At 32.3% G+C, this 20,439-nt stretch overlaps 1 protein-coding gene across 1 annotated transcript; it reads right to left on the bottom strand.

Annotated features, from left to right (window-relative positions):
* Positions 1-18,013: 18,013 nt before the first annotated feature.
* Positions 18,014-19,603, bottom strand: LOC137942924 (F-box/LRR-repeat protein 25-like). The gene is made up of 3 exons (XM_068788645.1): positions 18,677-19,603; positions 18,466-18,580; positions 18,014-18,192 (listed from the first exon to the last, which is right to left on the bottom strand). Exons 1-3 carry the CDS (start codon positions 19,601-19,603, stop codon positions 18,014-18,016), a joined length of 1,221 nt encoding a protein of 406 aa, XP_068644746.1.
* Between the last annotated feature and the right edge of the window lie 836 nt (positions 19,604-20,439).

Below are 20,439 nucleotides of genomic sequence, written 5' to 3'. Positions count from 1 at the left end.
AAAAAAAGAGGAGCCCGTGGCAGAAGGAAAATTGCTAGGAATCCATACAAGTCGTCATGTCTTGGGTTCTCTATACCTGAAGGAAGAAAGATAAGGATTCAAACTGTAAAGGTTTAGGATGTACCTTTAGAAAATTCACATCCACGATTTTTCCTCTCTAGTTTTATCTTTATTTATGACAATACTTTGTGTTGTTATAATCTTTACTGTTAGTCTTTTAATTCTAACGACAATTAAAGTTTTTTTTAAAAAAAAGTTCTTTTCATATGTATCTGGATTTAATTTCTTATTTTGTATTACTGATCTTCATATGCAAAGTATTATCTTCTAGTGACCTAAAATCTTTAGGTAGGGTATACAAGCTTCTATAAAACATAAATTACATTTTGCTCTATTTTTACTTGTTAGGGTACCAATTGCCTTTAAAACAGTATCTTATGGGATTGCCAAAGATACTAGAAGAATTTTTTTTTTGTGATCACTGTGAAACCCTATCCAAGACCATACAAATATTCCATGAAAAGAGAAGGTTACTCCAGGTGAAGAAAGATTTTCAGAAAGAATACATAAACACCATTGAAGAAGAAAACAGACAACTCAAGGCAAGACTAACAAGTACTTTTTCAACCTAGATACCTACTAGTGAAGGTAATTCACTAGCTAGTCCAGCTCAAATGGTAGCTGGTAAAGACACATAAAATTCGTTGATGGGTGGACATTTGTCAAAAAGGTCAGAAAAAAAGAACAAAGATAAACAGCAGATAGATCCAGACGATATGAAAAAGATGATGAAAGAATATTTTCAAGAATATCTTAAAGAACAAGGTTATGAGAAACAAGACTCAGAAATATCCTGTAAATCTGGATCTACTGGTACTCAGACTCTTCCGTGTTATTCTCAAGAAGAAAAAGAAGAAGACTATGACTTTGACTTTAAAGCTATACACAATTTGACCACTTTAGATGGGAAATAGGGAGACAAAAGTACTAAGAAGATTATCTAAAAAAGAAAAAGATAATGGATACATAGACTATTATTCAAGATAATGGATACCGAGAAGATTATCTAGAAAACACATCTGAAAAAACTATCATTGACTCAGAATAAAGATAAACATGATCCTATTTTAGAAGACAAAAAATTCAGTGCACGGTTTCAGCACATGGTTTTCCAGCCCATGGTTTCATCATATGGTTTAAGATAAAAGTTTCCAACTCACTGTTTTATCACATGGTTTGAGAAGATAAGTTTTCCAGCTCATGGTGGTTTGAAGATGCCCTTGGTTTCCTAGCACCATGTTTTTGACTTTGTAGCACCATGCTTTTTACTTTGTAAAAAGTTTGTATTTTTTCTTTTTGGGTTTTGTTTAACCTTGCCACACACTTGTAAAGATTATGAGATAATTCATTGACGATGGGGCCCATTGAGCACCCGTATGACAATTTCTATCTATTCCGTGTCGGCAAAGGTTTGTCTATAAATACCCAGTTGTAAGTTATAGAAGATATGAATGAAAAAACCCAGTTCTTGCACACCTTGCTCTCTAAACCCATGACTTCTTTCTCTTCCTCTGAATCCCTTGCATAATTCCTACATCAACTGTGTTTCCAAGAAAGGTCTTATTTTTGAAAAATATTTTTGTTTACTTAGTGGTTTTCCTAATGGGAACTCCTAAATCTCTGTCTGTTTGAATCCATACTTTCTTTCTCTAATCTAGAGTCAATCCCCTGCATGACGTAAAAGAATTATGGTGATCCTTTGATGTTTCACGATTCTATGTCCCATATGTTCGCCCGTTTGGCCAAAGAAGGCGTCTGGGCTTGGTTGTTGGAAAAAAAGAGGAGCTCGTGGCAGAAGCAAAATTGCTAGGAAGCCATACAAGTCGTCATGTCTTGGGTTCTCTATACCTGAAGGAAGAAAGATAAGGATTCAAATAGTAAAGGTTTAGGATGTACCTTTAGAAAATTTCACATCTATAGTTTTTCGTCTCTAGTTTTATCTTTATTTATGATACTACTTTGTGTTGTTATAATCATTATTGTTAGTCTTTTAATTCTTACGGTTTATATAGTTTTTTTTTTAAGTTCTTTTCTTGTGTATCTGGATTTAATTTCTAATTTTGTATTACAGATCTTGTTATGCAAAGTATTATCTTCTGTTGGGAAACAAAAAAGGGAGCCCGTGGCAGAAGCAAAATTGCTAGGGAGCCATACATGTCGTCATGTCTTGAGTTGTCTATACCTGAAGGAAGAAAGATAAGGATTCAAACTGTAAAGGTTTAGGATGTAGCTTTAGAAAATTCACATCTACTATTTTTCCTCTCTGGTTTTATCTTTATTTATGACAATACTTTGTGTTGTTATAATCTTTATTGTTAGTCTTTTAATTCTAACGACAATTAAAGTTTTTTTTTTTTTTTTAAAAAGTTTTTTTTATATGTATCTGGATTTAATTTCTTATTTGTATTACTGATCATCTTATGCAAAGTATTATCTTCTGGTGTTATACCTAAAATCTTTAGGCAGGGTATACAAGCTTCTATAAAACATAAATTACATTTTGCTCTATTTTTACTTGTTAGGGTACCAATTGCATTTAAAACAGTATCTTATGGGAATCCAAAAAGACTAAAAGAATTTTTTTTTGTGATCACTGTGAAACCCTATCCAAGACCATACAAAGCCTCAGTAAAAAGAGAAGGTTACTCTAAGAAAAGAATGATTTTCAGAAAGAATACATAAACACCAAGAAGAAGAAAACAAACAACTCAAGGCAAGATTAACATGTACTTTTCCTACATAGATACCTACTAGTGAGGGCAATTCACTAGCTAGTCCAACTCAAACGGTTGCTGGTAAAGTCACATCAAGTCCGTTGATGGCTGGACATTTGCCAAAAATGTCAAAAGAAAAGAAGACAGACAAATAGCTGACAGATCCAGAAGATATTAAAAAGTCGATGAAAGAATATTTTCAAGAAAATCTTAAAGAACAAGTCTATGAGAAACAAGACTCAGAAATATCCCACAAATCTAGATCTACTGGTACTCAGACTCTTCAGTGTTATTCTCAAGAAGAAGATGAAGACTATGACTTTGACTCTGAAGCTATGCACAATTTCACCACTTTAGATGGGAAATAGATAGACGAAAGTTCTAAGAAGATTATCTAGAAAAGAAAAAGATAATGGATACTTAGACTATTATTCAAGATAATGGATACTAGGAAAATTATCTAGAAAAGACAAATGAAAAGACTATCATTGACTCAAAATAAAGATAGACATGATCCTATTTGAGAAGACAAAAAATTCAGCCCACGGTTTCAGCACATGGTTTTCCAGCCCATGGTTTCACCATATGGTTTGACATAAAAGTTTCCAGCCCACTGTTTTAGCACATGGTTTGAGAAGATAAGGTTACCAGCTCATGGTGGTTTGAAGATGCCCCTGGTTTCCTAGCACCTAGTTTTTGAGTTTGTTGCACCATGTTTTTGACAATAGAAAAAGTTTGTATTTTTTTTTTTTTTTTGGGGTTTAGTTTTACCTTAGCCGCACACTTGTAAAGATTATGAGATAAATAATTGGCGATGGGGCCCAATGAGCACCAGTATGACAATCTCTATCTATTCCGTGTTGGCAATGATTTGTCTATAAATACCTAGTTGTAAGTTATAGAAAATATGAATGAAAAAAACCCAGTTCTTGTACACCTTGCTATCTAAACCCATGACTTCTTTCTCTTGCTCTGAATCCCCTGCATAATTCCTACACCAACTGTGTTTCCAAGTTACTTCTTATTTTTAAAAAATAATTTTATTTACGTAGGGGTTTTCCTTAAGGGAACTCCTAAACCTCTGTCTATTTGAATAGATAATTTCTTTCTCTAATCTGGAGTCAATCCCTGCATGACGTAAAAGCATTATGGTGATCCTTTGATGTTTCATGATTTATGTCCCATATGTTCGCCCGTTTAGCCAACGAAGGCGTCATGGCTTTGAAGTTGGGAAAAAAGAGGGGCCCATGGCAGAAGCAAAATTGCTAGGAAGCCATACAAGTCATCATGTCTTGGGTTCACTATACCTGAAGGAAGAAAGATAAGGATTCAAACAGTAAAGGTTTAGGATGTACCTTTAGAAAATTTCACATCTACTGTTTTTCCTCTCTGGTTTTATCTTTATTTATGATACTACTTTGTGGTTTTATATTCATTATTGTTAGTCTTTTAATTCTTACAGCAATATAGTTTTTTTTTTTAAAAAATTTCTTTTCATATGTATCTGGATTTAATTTCTAATTTTGTATTACTAATCTTGTTATGCAAAGTATTATCTTTTGGTGTTACACCTAAAATCTTTAGGTTTGGTATACAAGCTTCTATAAAAGCTAAATTACATTTTGCTCTATTTTTCTTGCTACGGTACCAATTGCATTTAAAATAGTATCTTATGGGATTGCCAAAGAAACTAGAAGAATTTTTTTTTGTGATCACTGTGAAACCCTATCCAAGATCATACAAAGACTCAATGAAAAGAGAAGGTTACTCCAGGAAAAGAATGATTTTCCGAAAGAATACATAAACACCATTGAAGAAGAAAATAGACAATTGAAGGCAAGATTAACAGGTACTTTTTCTACCCAGATACCTACTAGTGAGGCTAATTCACTAGCTAGTCCAGCTCAAACAGTAGCTGGTAAAGACACATCAAAACCGTTGACGACTGGACATTTGCCAAAAATGTCTGAAGAAAAGAAGAAAGACAAGTAGCAGACAGATCCAAAAGACATAAAAAAGATGATGAAAGAATATTTTCAAGAATATCTTAAAGAACAAGGTTATGAGAAACAAGACTCAGAAATGTCCAGTAAATATAGATCTTCTAGTACTCAGACTCTTCAGTGTTATTCTCAAGAAGAAGACGAAGACTATGACTTTGACTAAGAAGCTATACACAATTTGACCACTTTAGATGGGAAATAGCAAGACAAAAGTACTAAGAAGATTATCTAGAAAAGGAAAAGATAATGGATACTTAGACTATTATTCAAGATAATGGATACTGAGAAGATTATCTACAAAAGACATATGAAAAGACTATCATTGACTCATAATAAAGATAGACATGATCCTCTTTGAGAAGACAAAAAATTCAGTCCATAGTTTCAGCACTTGGTCCTCTAGCCCATGGTTTCATTATAAGGTTTGAGATAAAACTTTACAACCCACTGTTTTAGCACATGGTTTGAGAAGATAAGCTTTCCTGCTCGTGGTGGTTTGAAGATGCCCCTGGTTTCCTAGCACCTTGTTTTTGACTTTGAAAAAAGTTTGCATTTTTCCTTTTTGGGTTTTGTTTAACCTTAGCCACACACTTATAAAGATTATGAGATCAGTCATTGATGATGGGGCCCAATGAGCACCCGAATGACAATCTCTACCTATTCCGTGTCTGCAAAGGTTTGTCTATAGATACCCAGTTGTAAGTTATGGAAGATATGAATGAAAAAACCAGTTCTTGCACACCTCGCTCTCTTAACCCATGACTTCTTTCTCTTCCTCTGAATCCCCTGCATAATTCCTACATCAATTGTGTTTCCAAGTAAGTTCTTATTTTTAAAATAGTAAATTTATTTACTTAGGGGTTATCCTAAAGGGAACTCCTAAACCTCTGTCTGTTTGAATCCATAATTTCTTTCTCTAATCAGGAGTCAATCCCCTACATGACGTAAAAGCATTATGGTGATCCCTTGATGTTTCACGGTCCAATGTCCATTAGGTTGCCCATATATCCAAAGGAGGGGTCAGGGTTGTGTTGTTGGGAAAAAAAAAAGGAGCCCGTGGCAGAAGCAAAATTGCTAGGAAGCCATAGAAGTCATCATATCTTGGGTTCTCTATACCTGAAGAAAGAAAGATAAGGATTCAAACAATAAAGGTTTAGGATGTACCTTGAGAAAATTTCACATCTACTATTTTTCCTCTCTGGTTTTATCTTTATTTATGATACTACTTTGTGTTGTTATAATCATTATTGTTAGTCGTTTAATTCTTACGGCTTTTATAGTTTTTTTTTTTAAATTTCTTGTCGTATGTATCTGGATTTTATTTCTAATTTTGTATTACTGATCTTGTTATGCAAAGTATTATCTTCTGGTGCGATACCTAAAATCTTGAGGCAGGGTATACAAGCTTCTATAAAACATAAATTACATTTTTCTCTATTTTACTTGCTAGGGTACCAATTCCATTTAAAACAATATCTTATGGGATTGCCAAAGATACTAGAAGAATTGTTTTTTTGTGATTACTGTGAAACCTATCTAAGACCATACAAAAGACTCAATGAAAAGAGAAGGTTACTCCAGAAAAAGAATGATTTTCAGAAAGAATACATATACACCATTGAAGAAGAAAACAAACAACTCAAGGCAAGATTAACAGGTACTTTTTCTACCCAGATACCTACTAGTGAGGCTAATTCACTAGCTAGTCCAGCTCAAACGGTAGTTGGTTAAGACACATCAAATTCGTTGACGGCTGAACATTTGCCCAAAATGTCAAAAGAAAAGAAGAAAGACAAGTAGCAGACAAATCCAGAAGATATTAAAAAGATGATAAAAGAATATTTTCAATAATATCTTAAAGAACAAGGTTATGAGAAACAAGAATCAGAAATATCCAGTAAATCTAGATCTACTGGTACTCAGACTCTTCAGTGTTATTCTCATGAAGAAGACGAAGACAATGACTTTGACTAAGAAGCTATACACAATTTGACCACTTTAGATGGGAAATAGCAAGACAAAAGTACTAAGAAGATTATCTACAAAAGAAAAAGATAATGGATACTGAGAAGATTATCTAGAAAAGACAAATGAAAAGACTATCATTGACACAGAATAAAGATAGGCATGATCCTATTTGAGAAGACAAAAAAATCAGCCCACGGTTTCAGCACATGGTTTTCCAGCCCATGGTTTCATCATATGGTTTGAGATAAAAGCTTCTAGCCCACTGTTTTAGCACATGGTTTGAGAAGATAAGTTTTCCAGCTCATGGTGGTTTGAAGATGCCCTTGGTTTCCTAGCACTTTGTTTTTGACTTTGTAAAAAGTTTGTATTTTTCCTTTATGGGTTTTGTTTAACCTTAGCCGCACACTTGTAAATATTATGAGATAAGTCATTGACGATGGGCCCCAATGAGCACCCAGATGACAATCTCTATATATTCTATGTCGGCAAAGGTTTGTCTACAAATATCCAATTTTAAGTTATAGAAGATATGAATGAAAAACCCCAGTTCTTGGACACCTTGCTCTCTAAACCCATGACTTCTATTTTTTCCTCTGAATCCCCTGTATAATTCCTACATCAACTGTGTTTCCAAGTAAGTTCTTATTTTTAAAATAGTAATTTTATTTACTTAGGGGTTTTCCTAAAGGGAACTCCTCAACCTCTGTCTGTTTGAATCCATAATTTCTTTCTCTAGTCTGGTGTCAATCCCTTGCACGACGTAAAAGCATTATGGTGATCCTTTGATGTTTCATGGTCCTATGTCCCATATGTTCGCCCGTTTAGCCAAAGGAGGCGTCAGGGATTTGTTGTTGGGAAAAAAACGCGGAGCTCATGGCAGAAGCAAAATTGCTAGGAAACCATACAAGTTGTCATGTCTTGGGTTCTCTATACCTGAAGAAAGAAAGATAAGGTTTCAAACAGTAAAGGTATAGGATGTACCTTTAGGAAATTTCACATCTACTATTTTTCCTCTCTGTTTTTATTTTTATTTATGATACTACTTTTTCTTGTTATAATCATTATTGTTAGTCTTTTAATTCTTACTGCTTTGATAGTTTGTTAAAAGAATAAAATATTTTGTTAGGCTGGAAACTACTGGGTGAGGGCTAGTAGCTCTGACAGATCCCGCTGCATTGAAAGACAAGGACAGCTTCTGATTGTCACAACGCCACAAACTTCCTTTATATTTTGTATGCTTATTCTGTTTATAGTTTGATTTATAATTTTGTGTGCAAAAATTTAACTATTTTTAGAAATTCTGTAAAAGATTTTTTATGTAGGAAAAGCCTTCAGAATATAGCCTGTTTTCTTATGTTAGTTATTTCATTTACTTTAGCCATAGTTATAATCAATCTTTCATTAAGAAACCCCTTCTTAATATCAGTTTATGTTATTCCTTTCTTTTGCTTTAGCCATCAACTTGTCCCTATTTTTCTGTATTTGTATTGTATTGTCAACCTATTCCTATAGAAGAATTATAGTACCCCCCAGAAAAATAGGTATCAGAGTTATTAGAAATTATATCAGTAATACAAAAACAATTATCTCTCTCTTTCTCTCTCTCTCTCGTTCTCTCTCTCTCTCTCTCTCTCTCTCTCTCTCTCTCTCTCTCTCTCTCTCTCTCTCTCTCTCTCTCTCTCTCTGTCCTTCTTTCTCTTCGATATGGTATTGGGAGGGTATAGGGATTTTACCTATTTTTCTATATTTGTATATATATATATACTCCCTTTTTATGCACGCAATAACATTATTATTTGAATTATTTTTCTTTAATTTACTTTATTTTATGCTAGTTAAAAAATTAATAGGCCACATGGGTATTTTTGGAATATTTTATTTATAGGGCTATTTTTGTAGTATTTTATCTTAAACCTTGTAAGGGTGAACCCTATTCAAGGGGAAGAGTAATGAGAAAGGTAAGCATTGATTTAGAGTAAACAAGGGTTTTGAGGTTTCCTCAACGAGCTCAGGGGTGTGTGTTCCCCTCAAAGAACTTAGGATTTTCAAGTTTCCCTTTGGCTTGATCTTCATTTTTCTCTTCTTCCTCCCTACGAATCCATGTGTCAGATCCGGGACCGTAACACCCCCTCTTCTGAATGGAGATATGACTTCCAAGACTTGGGAGGGGGACACATTTCCTTGGTCTATTTTTTTGTTTACTCTGATTTTTGTGTTTTTTTAGATTTTTATTATTTTGATAGTGTAGAAGCACCTAAGTTGGTGATTTTGAGAAACATATATATATTATTTCACATTATTATAGTTTTTAATGACCAACCCATTTTTTTAGTTTTGTCTTTCTTAATTTTTTTTTTTTTTTTGCTATGCTTAATTCACTATTCGCGGGCATTAAAACTGCAAGTAAAATCTCAGGCTCTTGCTTGCTACTATTCTTGGACATGATATCTAAACATTTTTAAAAGTTTTTTGTATATGTTGATTTCCTATTTTACTGATTGGTAATCCAATATATAGATGATCTACAATTAAGCTGTATATAGTCTGATAAAATGGTAGGTTTTTTCACTTTTATTCTTAACTTTAACTGGTTTTACTTCGTTCCTATGTGCTTTTAATTAATTCAAAATCCAAGGTCAATTTTAAAGTTCATATTCAATATGAGCAATGACATTCGTAGAAGCAATTACATACAAAGTACACATAGGATTTTTAGGGTGGTTTGAAGTCCTTCTAGCTGATGGCAAGTCTACCCCCTCAAGATGTTTCATAATCTTAAGGAGCCACTAATCTTGGCTTGCCCATAAACATATAAAGTAAATCACCTCTAAGGCCAATTGCAATGTTGCCCACAAATGGACTTATGCAATTCAATTGACCATAACAACCAACTTACAATGGTACTCCCTCAGATTTAACAACTAATTAGGCATATATGCCTAGACCCACAAAGAGATTTTTCATCAATTGACTAGATAGACAAGCACATAGATTTTCAACAACTCACTAGGCACACCAATCTAGACCCACAAAGAGATTTTCAGCATCACCTACCTACACAGGGTTTTATGACTCGAACAACTGCAAACACAACTTCCCACCTTCAATTCTTCAGCTTCAATTTTTTTTCTTGAATAAATTTGGGGTGAGAATGGTCTTACCTAAGGAAGGTTTGACCCAATTTTAAGTATTACTTTGTTACAATGTAACACGATATTAATTATCTCCCAATAGACAAATTTTATTAATCTTGGTACAAACAAATATGTACATCTATCCAATGTAATTAGTAGCTTAAAATAGTCCTTAGTAACTTGATTTTAAAATGAAAACAACTCATAGTAGTCATTTATGATTTGATTTGAAAATATAGGCAGCAAAAGATGTGTTCATTTGAAAGATCAGCTCAATTTAAATATGGGATTGGCTTTTCAAGTTGTAGGACATAAACAATTCAACTCAAAAATAATAAATTTCAAACAATAGCCCATAAGTAGAATTATAAATTATAGTGAATGATTTTTTAAAGTGTACTTAGCACTAGTTCATTGTACTCGACTAATTATCATTGATATATCTCAAAGTATATAAATGTAAATACTTGGATTTGAAATTCAATCCCAAAGTTTCAATACTTAGTAAAAGCTATTTCAAAAACCCCAACAAAATAACATATATGCATGCATTAATATGATATGAAAATCAAGGAGGTTGTAAAACTAATTTCAAATGGTTGTCAATAACAAAACTACTCACAATGCAATGGTTGAATCAAATATGGTCTTAAAATCCCTTAGCACATGTTTAACTAACTGAGATTTAAGTATTTAATTGAACAACACATAATTTCTTAGCTCAATAAAGAAAAGTATCAACCTTTTAAGCTTTGGAGAAGGCAAAAACTTCTTAAATCATGTGCAAGAGATTAGGAGGTTTGGTTTTCACTGTGATAAGAGAGAATTTCATTAGAGGCGAGTTTGGGTTAAAGAATTTTTTTTTCAACATTTAGCAAAAGAAGGTGAAAACAAAGGTCTAAAAATTATGAAAAAAAATCAATAGTTCCTATTTTTACTACCGAACATATTATAGGTTACTTACATAATTTGGAAACCTAATTTTTTTTATTTGGACCCAATATTCAGGAAATGGAATTGCTAGAACATGGCCTCCACAACTTTTCTTCTAATAGCTTGATTCTGTAGTCGAATCCTCCATAGTTTGAATCCTCTCCACCCCAGAGTTCAACTCCTCTTTCTTTTGCACACTATAAGGGTCCATTGAATTTTTTTTTTGTATTTCAGAACTTTTTATTGCATAGAGTCAAATCCTTTTTGCCATTTTTTACTCAGATGGGGTCAACTCCTTCCATGTTGTCGACTCTTTCTATATGCACTTCATTACATTGATCAACTCCTCCCACTATGGTTTTGCTCACTCCATCATCACATGAGGTGAACTCCTTCCATAGGGGTCAACTCTTCGTGCTCCGATTCACCACATGCTTGAATGCTTAATTTTGTCTTTTCACTCTAGGCTTTCATCTTTTTCACTTATTATGCTTGACTTTTATAGATGGGTTTGACTCCTTCGACTGTTGACACTTCAATTTTTATTTCTTCCTATATGGTCATCTCCTTTTGCTCATGCTATTCTTCTTGCCTTTTTTTGGACTGGTTTTGTCCAAAAAAAAAATGATTCTTCCTTTGTTTTTTAGTCAAATGGTGCTACTAGATGTTGATGGTGTGCTTTCTAGTATGAGGAAATTTCTTCCCTTTTCTATGGATCGTTGAAATGGGCCATGGTGGATCGAACGAATATGCTGCTAGAAATTTTTTTTATAGGGTTTTTTTTATGCACCTCATACTTGACACACATCATTAGTAATTCAATTGCTTATTGTCATCAAAATTATCTTAATGGGGATCTTGGGACCAACACAATATATAAAATGATTTATTCTTTTCTGATTATATACTTTTTACTCCCATCGCTTGAACATGATTGTGTCCCATTCAAGTAAACAAGACTTCATGCAAAAGCTACAAGTTTAGACATAATTCAACTTACATTCAAATCATGAAATCTAAGTAGGAGTGTGCTTGTCAGAAGTAGTTCATAGCCATCTTCAATTGAGTTGCTCTAACTTCTTATGCTACAAGAAAATTGATGTCTCTCAATGTTTTTTCTTCTCCATGAATTTTTTTTTTCAAGATAAATATATATTTCTCGATGAAATTTGAATGTCGTGGAGAAAAATATTCCCACTAAATGGAGAGAACCAATAATTCTCGATGAAATTTAAAAACTCACCAAGATATTCTAGTCGAAACTATCCCGTCAATAATAAGTTAGGAAAAAAAGAAAAATAATTCTCTTACTCTCGAATAAATTCTAATTATAATAAAAATTATTTACTATTTTTGGAAAAATTATTTCGTCAAGAATAAGAGGGGAGATTAAAAATAAAATTATTCACTTATTCTCAAAGTAATTCAAAAATCAACGAGAAATATATACTATTCTCAAAAAAATAATTCCTCAAGAATAAGTTAGAGAAAAAAATGTAAACTTATTATTTGAAAATTTTAAAAATATCTTGAAAATATATGCTATTCTTGGTGAAATAATTTCAACAAGAAAATGTAGGGGAAATTAAAATAAAAAAATCACTTATTACTGGTGAAATTAAAAATCTTTGTGAAATATATACTATTCTCAATGAAGTAATTTATCTTAGAAATATTTAAAGAAAAAAAATATCTACTATTCTCAATTGTTATATTTAACATTTCCTCTTATTACCAACATAGTGCTATATAAGTCTTTAATCAACTATAATAGTGCTTTTATGTGAAACAAGATAAGATTTTTATCAATGAAATAAAAAAAACAAAAAGCATTTGAATTATTAATTTTCAATAATTATTATTATAATTTATTTGTAGTATTATAAATTTTTTATTTAATTGAAATATTTAAGTTAAATTAAATAAAAATAATTAACTGATCAATCAACTTAATTTAGTTAACATAATATAAAAATTAATTAATATAGTTAAATTTAGTTATTTATTTGATATTATTAATTTTTTTAATTATCCTTATATATAATAATTTTGATAAAAAATTTTATTATAGATTTTATTAAAATCGAAAATAAAATTAATTAGTGAAATACACATAAATTGTTTGTATATTGATGGAAATACTTTAAAAATTAGAAAAATTAAACTATAAACTAAACATAACTAATTGGTTCAAGATTTAAATTATTAATTAGTGAAATTATAATAATTTGGATGATCATATTGATGCACATTATAAATTGATCAAGTCATGTTAATGTAATATGACTTGCGTAGTAACTAGTTGAGTTACCGATCAAGTAATTAGTTGATATCAATTATTAACTATAATTTATTACATAATTACATTATATATCATAGATGAGTTATTCTTATCTCAATGTTACTAAAAATATTTTTAGGTAATTATTAAAATATATAAATTAAAGACTTGGTTATTATTAAATGATCATTAATAGGATTCAAAAACCACAAACGTTATATGTATTTAAGCTATAACTTATCGTATAACAATAGAATACTATAACTTGATTAATTAATTTATAATAATTCTTGGGAACCTATCATTCGAACCACAATTGGTCATATTAATTTTTATAGAGAAATAGAAAAAGCCGTCAAGTGTTTTGTTGGGAAAGAGCTAGGAGAGTTACGAGTGTCAGGGTTTATCTTAACTTTTATATTCCGTGGAAATTTTGTAACGGAAATGTTAAAATATTTCTAATAAGAAACAACTGTTGGAGGAAGTTAGTTGTGATTGAACAGTAATGGGCGATGCAACGCACGATAGCGTACTTGATTGTCTCATTAGATATAAATCGATAATTTGTTTAACTGCTATAACTGAGTTTTTTTACATCACTTTGTAAGCATTGAACCGGACCTAATCTTACCCAGTCCAATTACGATAGGACAAAAGGGACAGGTTTGGTTCTATGCCATTAAATTTTTGCTTCCTTCTTGAAATGGGAACTAAGTCAACAACATCTGTCAAGCCCCGTCTTTAGGTTTGTGACAACCAATTTCCTGGTGTCTTACAAGTTATAGCTAATTTTGAGGTTTGTTACACCAAATTTTACAAGCGTATTCAATGACTGCGTTGTTTGTTAAAGTCAGAAATGTGTAACCAAGAGTTATATAAAGCAGGAGAGACTTAAGAGCGATGAGAGTAGGGAAAAATAATCAAGAGTGTTTTGTCTTTACTTTCATCTTCTTCTTCTTCTTCTTTTGCATTTTTCTAAAGAATTGTTGCAAAGATGATGAACAACATTGCTATACTACAATCGATCCATTTGTAAGCCTTTTCTCATTGGTTCGTCTATTTACAATGTCCAATTCTGATGCTCTCTCCATTGCTATTTGAATCTTTCTTTGTTTTTTTATTTAATGGTGGTTTCTTAAATCATCTGAACTCTATTTAAGTTCGTTTGTTTGCTTATCATAGGTAAAGACTACGGAGTCCTAACAAGAATTTTACTAGAGCTCCGCCATTACCTAAGATATTGACAAGTTGAACTATCCAGTTTTTCAAATTGAAATGCTCAACCCAACCAGTCTAGATGCTGAACTGGTTGGGTTGAGCATTCAATTTGATAAACATGATGGTTCAAAGTAGTAGCTGAATGGGTTGAGCATTCAATTTGAAAATTTTGAGTTCAAGAGGTCTACATCCTTGGATAGATCGAAGAAGATGACGAGGTCAAGGATGAGCATCTTGGTAACTTCATTCAAGTAGGGGATCTTTGAAAATTGGCTGGTTAGAAACTCTACCCTCATCAAGTCTATAATAGTGTTATAAATCAATAGGGGTTTCCACATGTTTATCCATTGCCTCAATTGATTTGATGTCATCACTGAACACTTCAATGGAAGAAAAGAGAGTAAGTGATGAATAATATTTTTTGGTACCTTGATGATACTGTCAGTCTTCTCAATGAAGGGTTCTCTTATGCTGAAAGTCCATTGACTAACTTTTTGTTTGTTATGCACTGCTATTTGTGATATTAAATAACAAAAAAATATTACGTTATTCAATGTATTTTCTGGGCAAAAACTTGAGTTCAAGTGGACTACATCCCTAGATAGTTCGAAGTAGAAGTCAAGGTCAAGGGTGTGCGTCACGGTAGCTTCATCCAAGGAGGGGATGTCGTTCAAAGTGGCTTGTCACAAACTTGGCCCTGGTACCCAAGTCTCTTCAGGTTCGGCTTACTTATCTCCATCTCTTCATCCGAAGATAATCAATCTTCACTGCTTTCATTTTCAGTGTATAGTAATGAATGTTCTCTAGGATTAATATTTATTCCATAACTTGTCCCCTCAACAGGTTTGTTTGTTGCATTGAAGAGATGATGCACTACTTCCTATCTGAGGTATTTTACATGTGCTAGTCGTAACTATGGGTCACCTCATCTATATTTATATCTATTTATATATCTAGATCTATCTATATACCAAAAGAACGAGGTCGAGAGGAAATCAGAGTTCACCAACATCGCAACCCCTCCTCTCACCACGTCAACCTCTTAAGCAAAATGAGAGTTGAGTGAAATTTTGAGAGATAACATAAAATCAGATTGATTTTGGATCTTCAAAGAAACAAAAGAGATAATGAAAAAATCGTAGAACCAAGTTGCAATTTCAGTTTGACAAGATAATGACTATAGAGAATCGAGTTTGTAAAGTTGGGTCCAAGGCTTATCCAAAATGACTTGACCCCAAGATATAAAGTATAAGTCAGTAGTATACTGTAAAGGGAACCAACTTAAAGAGTGGAAGAGGTTTTTCTTGGCGATTAACATTTTTGCATCTTTGTAGATGACCCAACGCCATTGGAAGGTATACAGTAAAGAGATTTAAAAATGGGAAAGGACCACGATTGTCACATCAATCATCCACCAGTGTAATCACTATCTATTTCCTCCTTGAGGTAGCCATGAGATTTGGCGCTGCTTTCTCATTTTCCTATGCTTGTTCTTGTTTTCGGCGCCGGGAACCAGCTTAAAGAGTGATCTCCCCCTGAAAGTATGAAGGGGAATCATGACACTGCCAGGCGAATGATAATCAATAGGGTTGTGAAAACTTTGATCATTTTTGGCATCTCCTTCCGGGGAAAGATCAAGGCCGTCCTAGAAAGTATGCAGGTGCTTCACTTCACTATTTTTTAATTGAATTCTCCTTATCTTCTTCATAATTGTTCTTTTTCTTGTTTATGATCTTAAAGATTGCTACTTTGCACTAAAAGTCTGGAGTGCTTAGAAGGTGGGAGCATCAACTGTTTTCATTGCGGATAACACTGAAGAATCGGCCACATATGTGCACAATATAACTATCCCATATGTTTTTGTCAGCATAAGTTTTGGCTAATCAGATTACATAAATCCCTATTTATAATAGAGGAAAGTAGTAGAGTCCAATTACAATTAAATTACTCTTGTCCCAATTACACCAAAATTCTAACACTTAAAGATAAGTCCTAGCTTAATTAAATAATTCAACATAAATAGAAGACTAATATAACTAAAACACCTTTAAACTGAAACTCTTCTATGAGATCTCCTTCATAATAAATTTTGGATTTGTAAGACTTCTTATAGTGAGAGTCATGTAAGAGGCTTCCATATCTTCTCTTCAACAGATTCTTTGCTACCAAACAACATAAAATAAGTTTCTCTCTCCTTTTATTTTAGTTTCTTTTGTTTTATGTGGGTTCCATACAGGTCCTCAGGGAAAGAGAGAGAGAGAAAGCGAAATCTAGGGTTCTTTAGAGAATGCACTCCTTTGTGTTAATGTGCTCAAGAGAAAGTACACTAGAAAATAATTTTGTGTGTGTTAGAATTCTCTTTAAAAATATAATGGAAAGTGAAAAAATAATTTACTAATAAAATAATTTTAAGTTAAATAGTTTATATCTTACTTAATTAATAATAAAAATTTTAAAATAAGGTTTTATATTTAATTAAATATATCAAATAAAAAATTATCATAAAAGTACCAAAATACCCCCATAATTAAATGTTAATTTTATAATATTTAATTTCTCTGTAAGTTATTAAATAAATATAATATTAAAAATCATGAAATCATATAAATACATAAATAACCCTTTGTTGAAATTCTAACCTTTTTTGTTTCTTCAAATGATTAAAATCTAACTTGGATCTATGTGACTCATCAACTTGTTTTACTTGTCGTTGAAGAAAATGAAAACTTATAGTTTTAAAAAATAACCAAATCTTCAAATAGTGGACTTTAATGGAAAAAAAATGTCTCTTTTTATTAAAAATAGATATGTGTGTATCACAACACAAGTAGATTCAAAACAAAATTGGTTGAGTAATAAATACATAAATTGCTGACAAACACCTAAAAATGATCCTGATGCTAAAAATGATTGAATAATAAATACTAAAATTACTGATAAAAACTTAAACAACTAACCTAATAATGATCCTAAATTTTTTGTTCCTCGCCATGAAATTCTATTCTATGTCATTCACCCGATGAATAGAATTATGAGCTTGTTTCCTCATAATCTCTGATGTCTTTTCCTCTTCATGATGGCCAGTAGAGCAACAAACACACTAGAAAGTTACAAAATCTTTTCCACTGTGAGAGAGAAAGAACAATCAAGTCAACTCAGCATGACATCTTCCCTTCCTCGTTATCTCCTTGCTTTGAGAGGACAAAGTCTGATTTAACCAAAATTTAATACATAAGTTAGATTTGAAGAGACGAGACAAAGAAAACCCAAATGCATATTCAAATTCTATTTTCAGTAGATCTCGAAGAGATCTAAAATAAGGAGAAGAGAAATCTGCTCAACTATTTCCCATCATTGAAACCAGCGATAAAAGCATGTTCAAAACAAAAGGTGCAAATCTATACTTTCTCAATCCAATAGAACTCAACAAAAGGAAGTGATCCTGCATCTACAAAAAAATAGCAAAACAAGTGAACTAAATTTAATAGAAGTCCAAGGAATGCATTTCACCTTTAGAAGATAAGTGCCCATGCTTCAGTAGTTTGACCAATGACAATTTCTATTTTTCATGTTCTTGGAGGACCTAGGAATATAAGAAAAGTGCAATGCATAATTAAAAAAATAGTTAACTTCAAGAGGATTTAACAACATAAACATTGTAGTCACCATACAATAGAATTGCAACTTGCCATATGCACACAATCAGGCAAGAGTGACGAAGAGGTAGAGATTTTCAGTATCCCAGTTTTGAGAAAAATTCTCTTCTTCGTTAAATACTAAAGAGTCAGATTCATATATGCCGACACTAGAAAAAAATATCAAGAGGGCTCTAGCTGCCACAAAATGTAAAACATTTGCATGACTAATGCACCAGAAGTCATCTTGGTGACATGACATTCAGTGATATCGTTGTATCTAGATATCTGATAAATGAATGAAAAATGATGACTCCATTGACTACTTCTGTATTATGGGTATGACTCCAGTGTTCGGTTGAGAAAAAAGTGATAAATTGAGCAAGCAGCCAATGAGGGGTTCCACTTAAGAAAACAACCAAATTTATCTCCTCTTATGTGTTGCTAGTGGAAACAGGAAGTCAAAAAATAGGAACAAAATTATATGATTACATGCCTAGGACATTTATAAAAGTTCACCTTTATATAGATCTTTTTTTCTGAAGGAGAAAAAGGACAAAAGGGTGTAACTGAAAAGCTTAGACATCTTAGCTTGATCAACTCCAAATATGTAAAAGAACGTCGTCACATGACCCTTCAGCAAGGAGTATCATAGACGAAGAACTAGTCAGGTTGACCAAACCAGAATATGTATTTTTACAAAAACAGAAATGGGCAGATGGAAACGTACCGGATGAGTACTTGTGACTTTAACTTCTATGGAGCTTACATGTGAAAGCTTCGTCAATAAATTCTGCCAGAGATGCAACTTGTAGTCAACCACGATGAACGGTAGGGTAGCTTCATTTATGGAGGAGACATCAATGAAAATAGGCTTGTCACAAACTTGACCCTTGTACTGAAGATTCTTCAGGTTTGGCATTCTTATCTCCATCTCTTCAATATCAAAACATGACTCTAGTGTTAATCTCTTCAATTGAAGATGGTCAATCTTTATTGACTTCAGGGAGTCATAGTAACTGATAGTTAAGTCCTCAAGAAGAGGGGAGCCAAGAATTATCTCACCTAATTGAATACCATTAACTATCACACCATAGAGAGCAACACTTCTTAGGGCTTTGTAACCCTTTAAATCATGCGGAGGCTCTAGTATGCACCAAGTTAAGTTGAGAGATGATATTGATAGACAAGAGAACAAAGAGTTTGGCATTCTGAAATTATTCATCCCCCACCTGATATCATCATCATTTGTCGAGTCAGAGTGCCTTACATTTCCATTCAAATCAAGCACAAGCTCTCCAACTCTAACTTTGACAAACTCAATCCACTCTATGAGATCAGACGAGTATCTATCACTGGGAGAAAAGAACATGTGAAACTTCTTAAACTTGTTTAGAGTATGAAGCTGTAAAACTTGGTGGACAACTTGTACATAATGTGTCTTCTTTAAATTGTTTGTGAATTCCTCATCGAAGTCTATAATAGTTGTGTCTATCCATAAGGGTTTCCACATGTTGATCCATTGCCTAGATAGAATTGAAGTCTTCATTGAACACTTCAATGGAAGAAAAGAGAGTATATGGTGAATAATATTTTCTTGTAGCTTGGTAATACTATCTTTCTTCTGAGTGAAGATTCTTTTATGCTGAAAGTACATTGAGTGACCTTTTGTTTGTTATTCACCGATGTTTGTGACCTGAAATAACAAAAAAAGTATTGTGTTAGTCAATCTATTTTTAGGACAAAAAATTGCAAAAATATATTCCAAGGCTTGTTTTTGGACAAAAAAATTATACATATTTCAATTGCATTAGAAGGAAATAATTTGTCCATTTGTTCACTTAAGGATTAATTATGAATGAATCCCGTTAACGAGATTAATCATTGCCTTTTGTTTCAAAGCCTTTACAAATGCCAATCACAACTACCACCTATGATTAGTCTCAACCCCAGTTCATGTGGAAAAATGCTTTGATATTCAATGATACCTATTGGAGGAGAAATAAGGGGATTTTTAATTTTTTCATTTCATTATTTCGAATAGATGGCATTCAAGAGAAAAATATCTCTATGTGGATAAAGACTTTTGTATTTGTATTTTTTTATATTTTTTTCTAACAGTTACAAATGTTTCCATAAATTTAAACCAAAGGAAAAAGTTTAGCAAGAAGTTCAAGAATTGCTACTTGATTTGGGAAATCTTAAGATTCAACAATTAAAGTATCAGAATCTAACATAATAATAAAATAAGAAATTAAAAATAAGAACAACATAAAAATGGTTTATGTAACAATTTATGAAGAAATGTCATCTGGATAAATTTGTTTGAAGATACTAATTTTAAGCTTTATGGCTATTTTCCATTTCTTGTGCCTTAAACAAATGTATAAGGTTGGAAAGAACAGCCACAAAATAAAGTTTTTCATTACTAATTGATACACAATTATTTTGTGTAACTAACATCAAACAAGAATACCATAAGTATGGGAAATG

This window comes from Aristolochia californica, unplaced genomic scaffold (assembly GCF_029961685.1).
Source record: "Aristolochia californica isolate CCGP_79_NKW_82.1479 unplaced genomic scaffold, dmAriCali1.0.hap1 SCAF_10, whole genome shotgun sequence".
NCBI classification, from domain to species: Eukaryota; Viridiplantae; Streptophyta; class Magnoliopsida; order Piperales; family Aristolochiaceae; genus Aristolochia; species Aristolochia californica.
The sequence above is the reverse complement of the archived record's forward strand: the minus strand, read 5'-3'. Positions and strand labels throughout refer to the sequence as shown.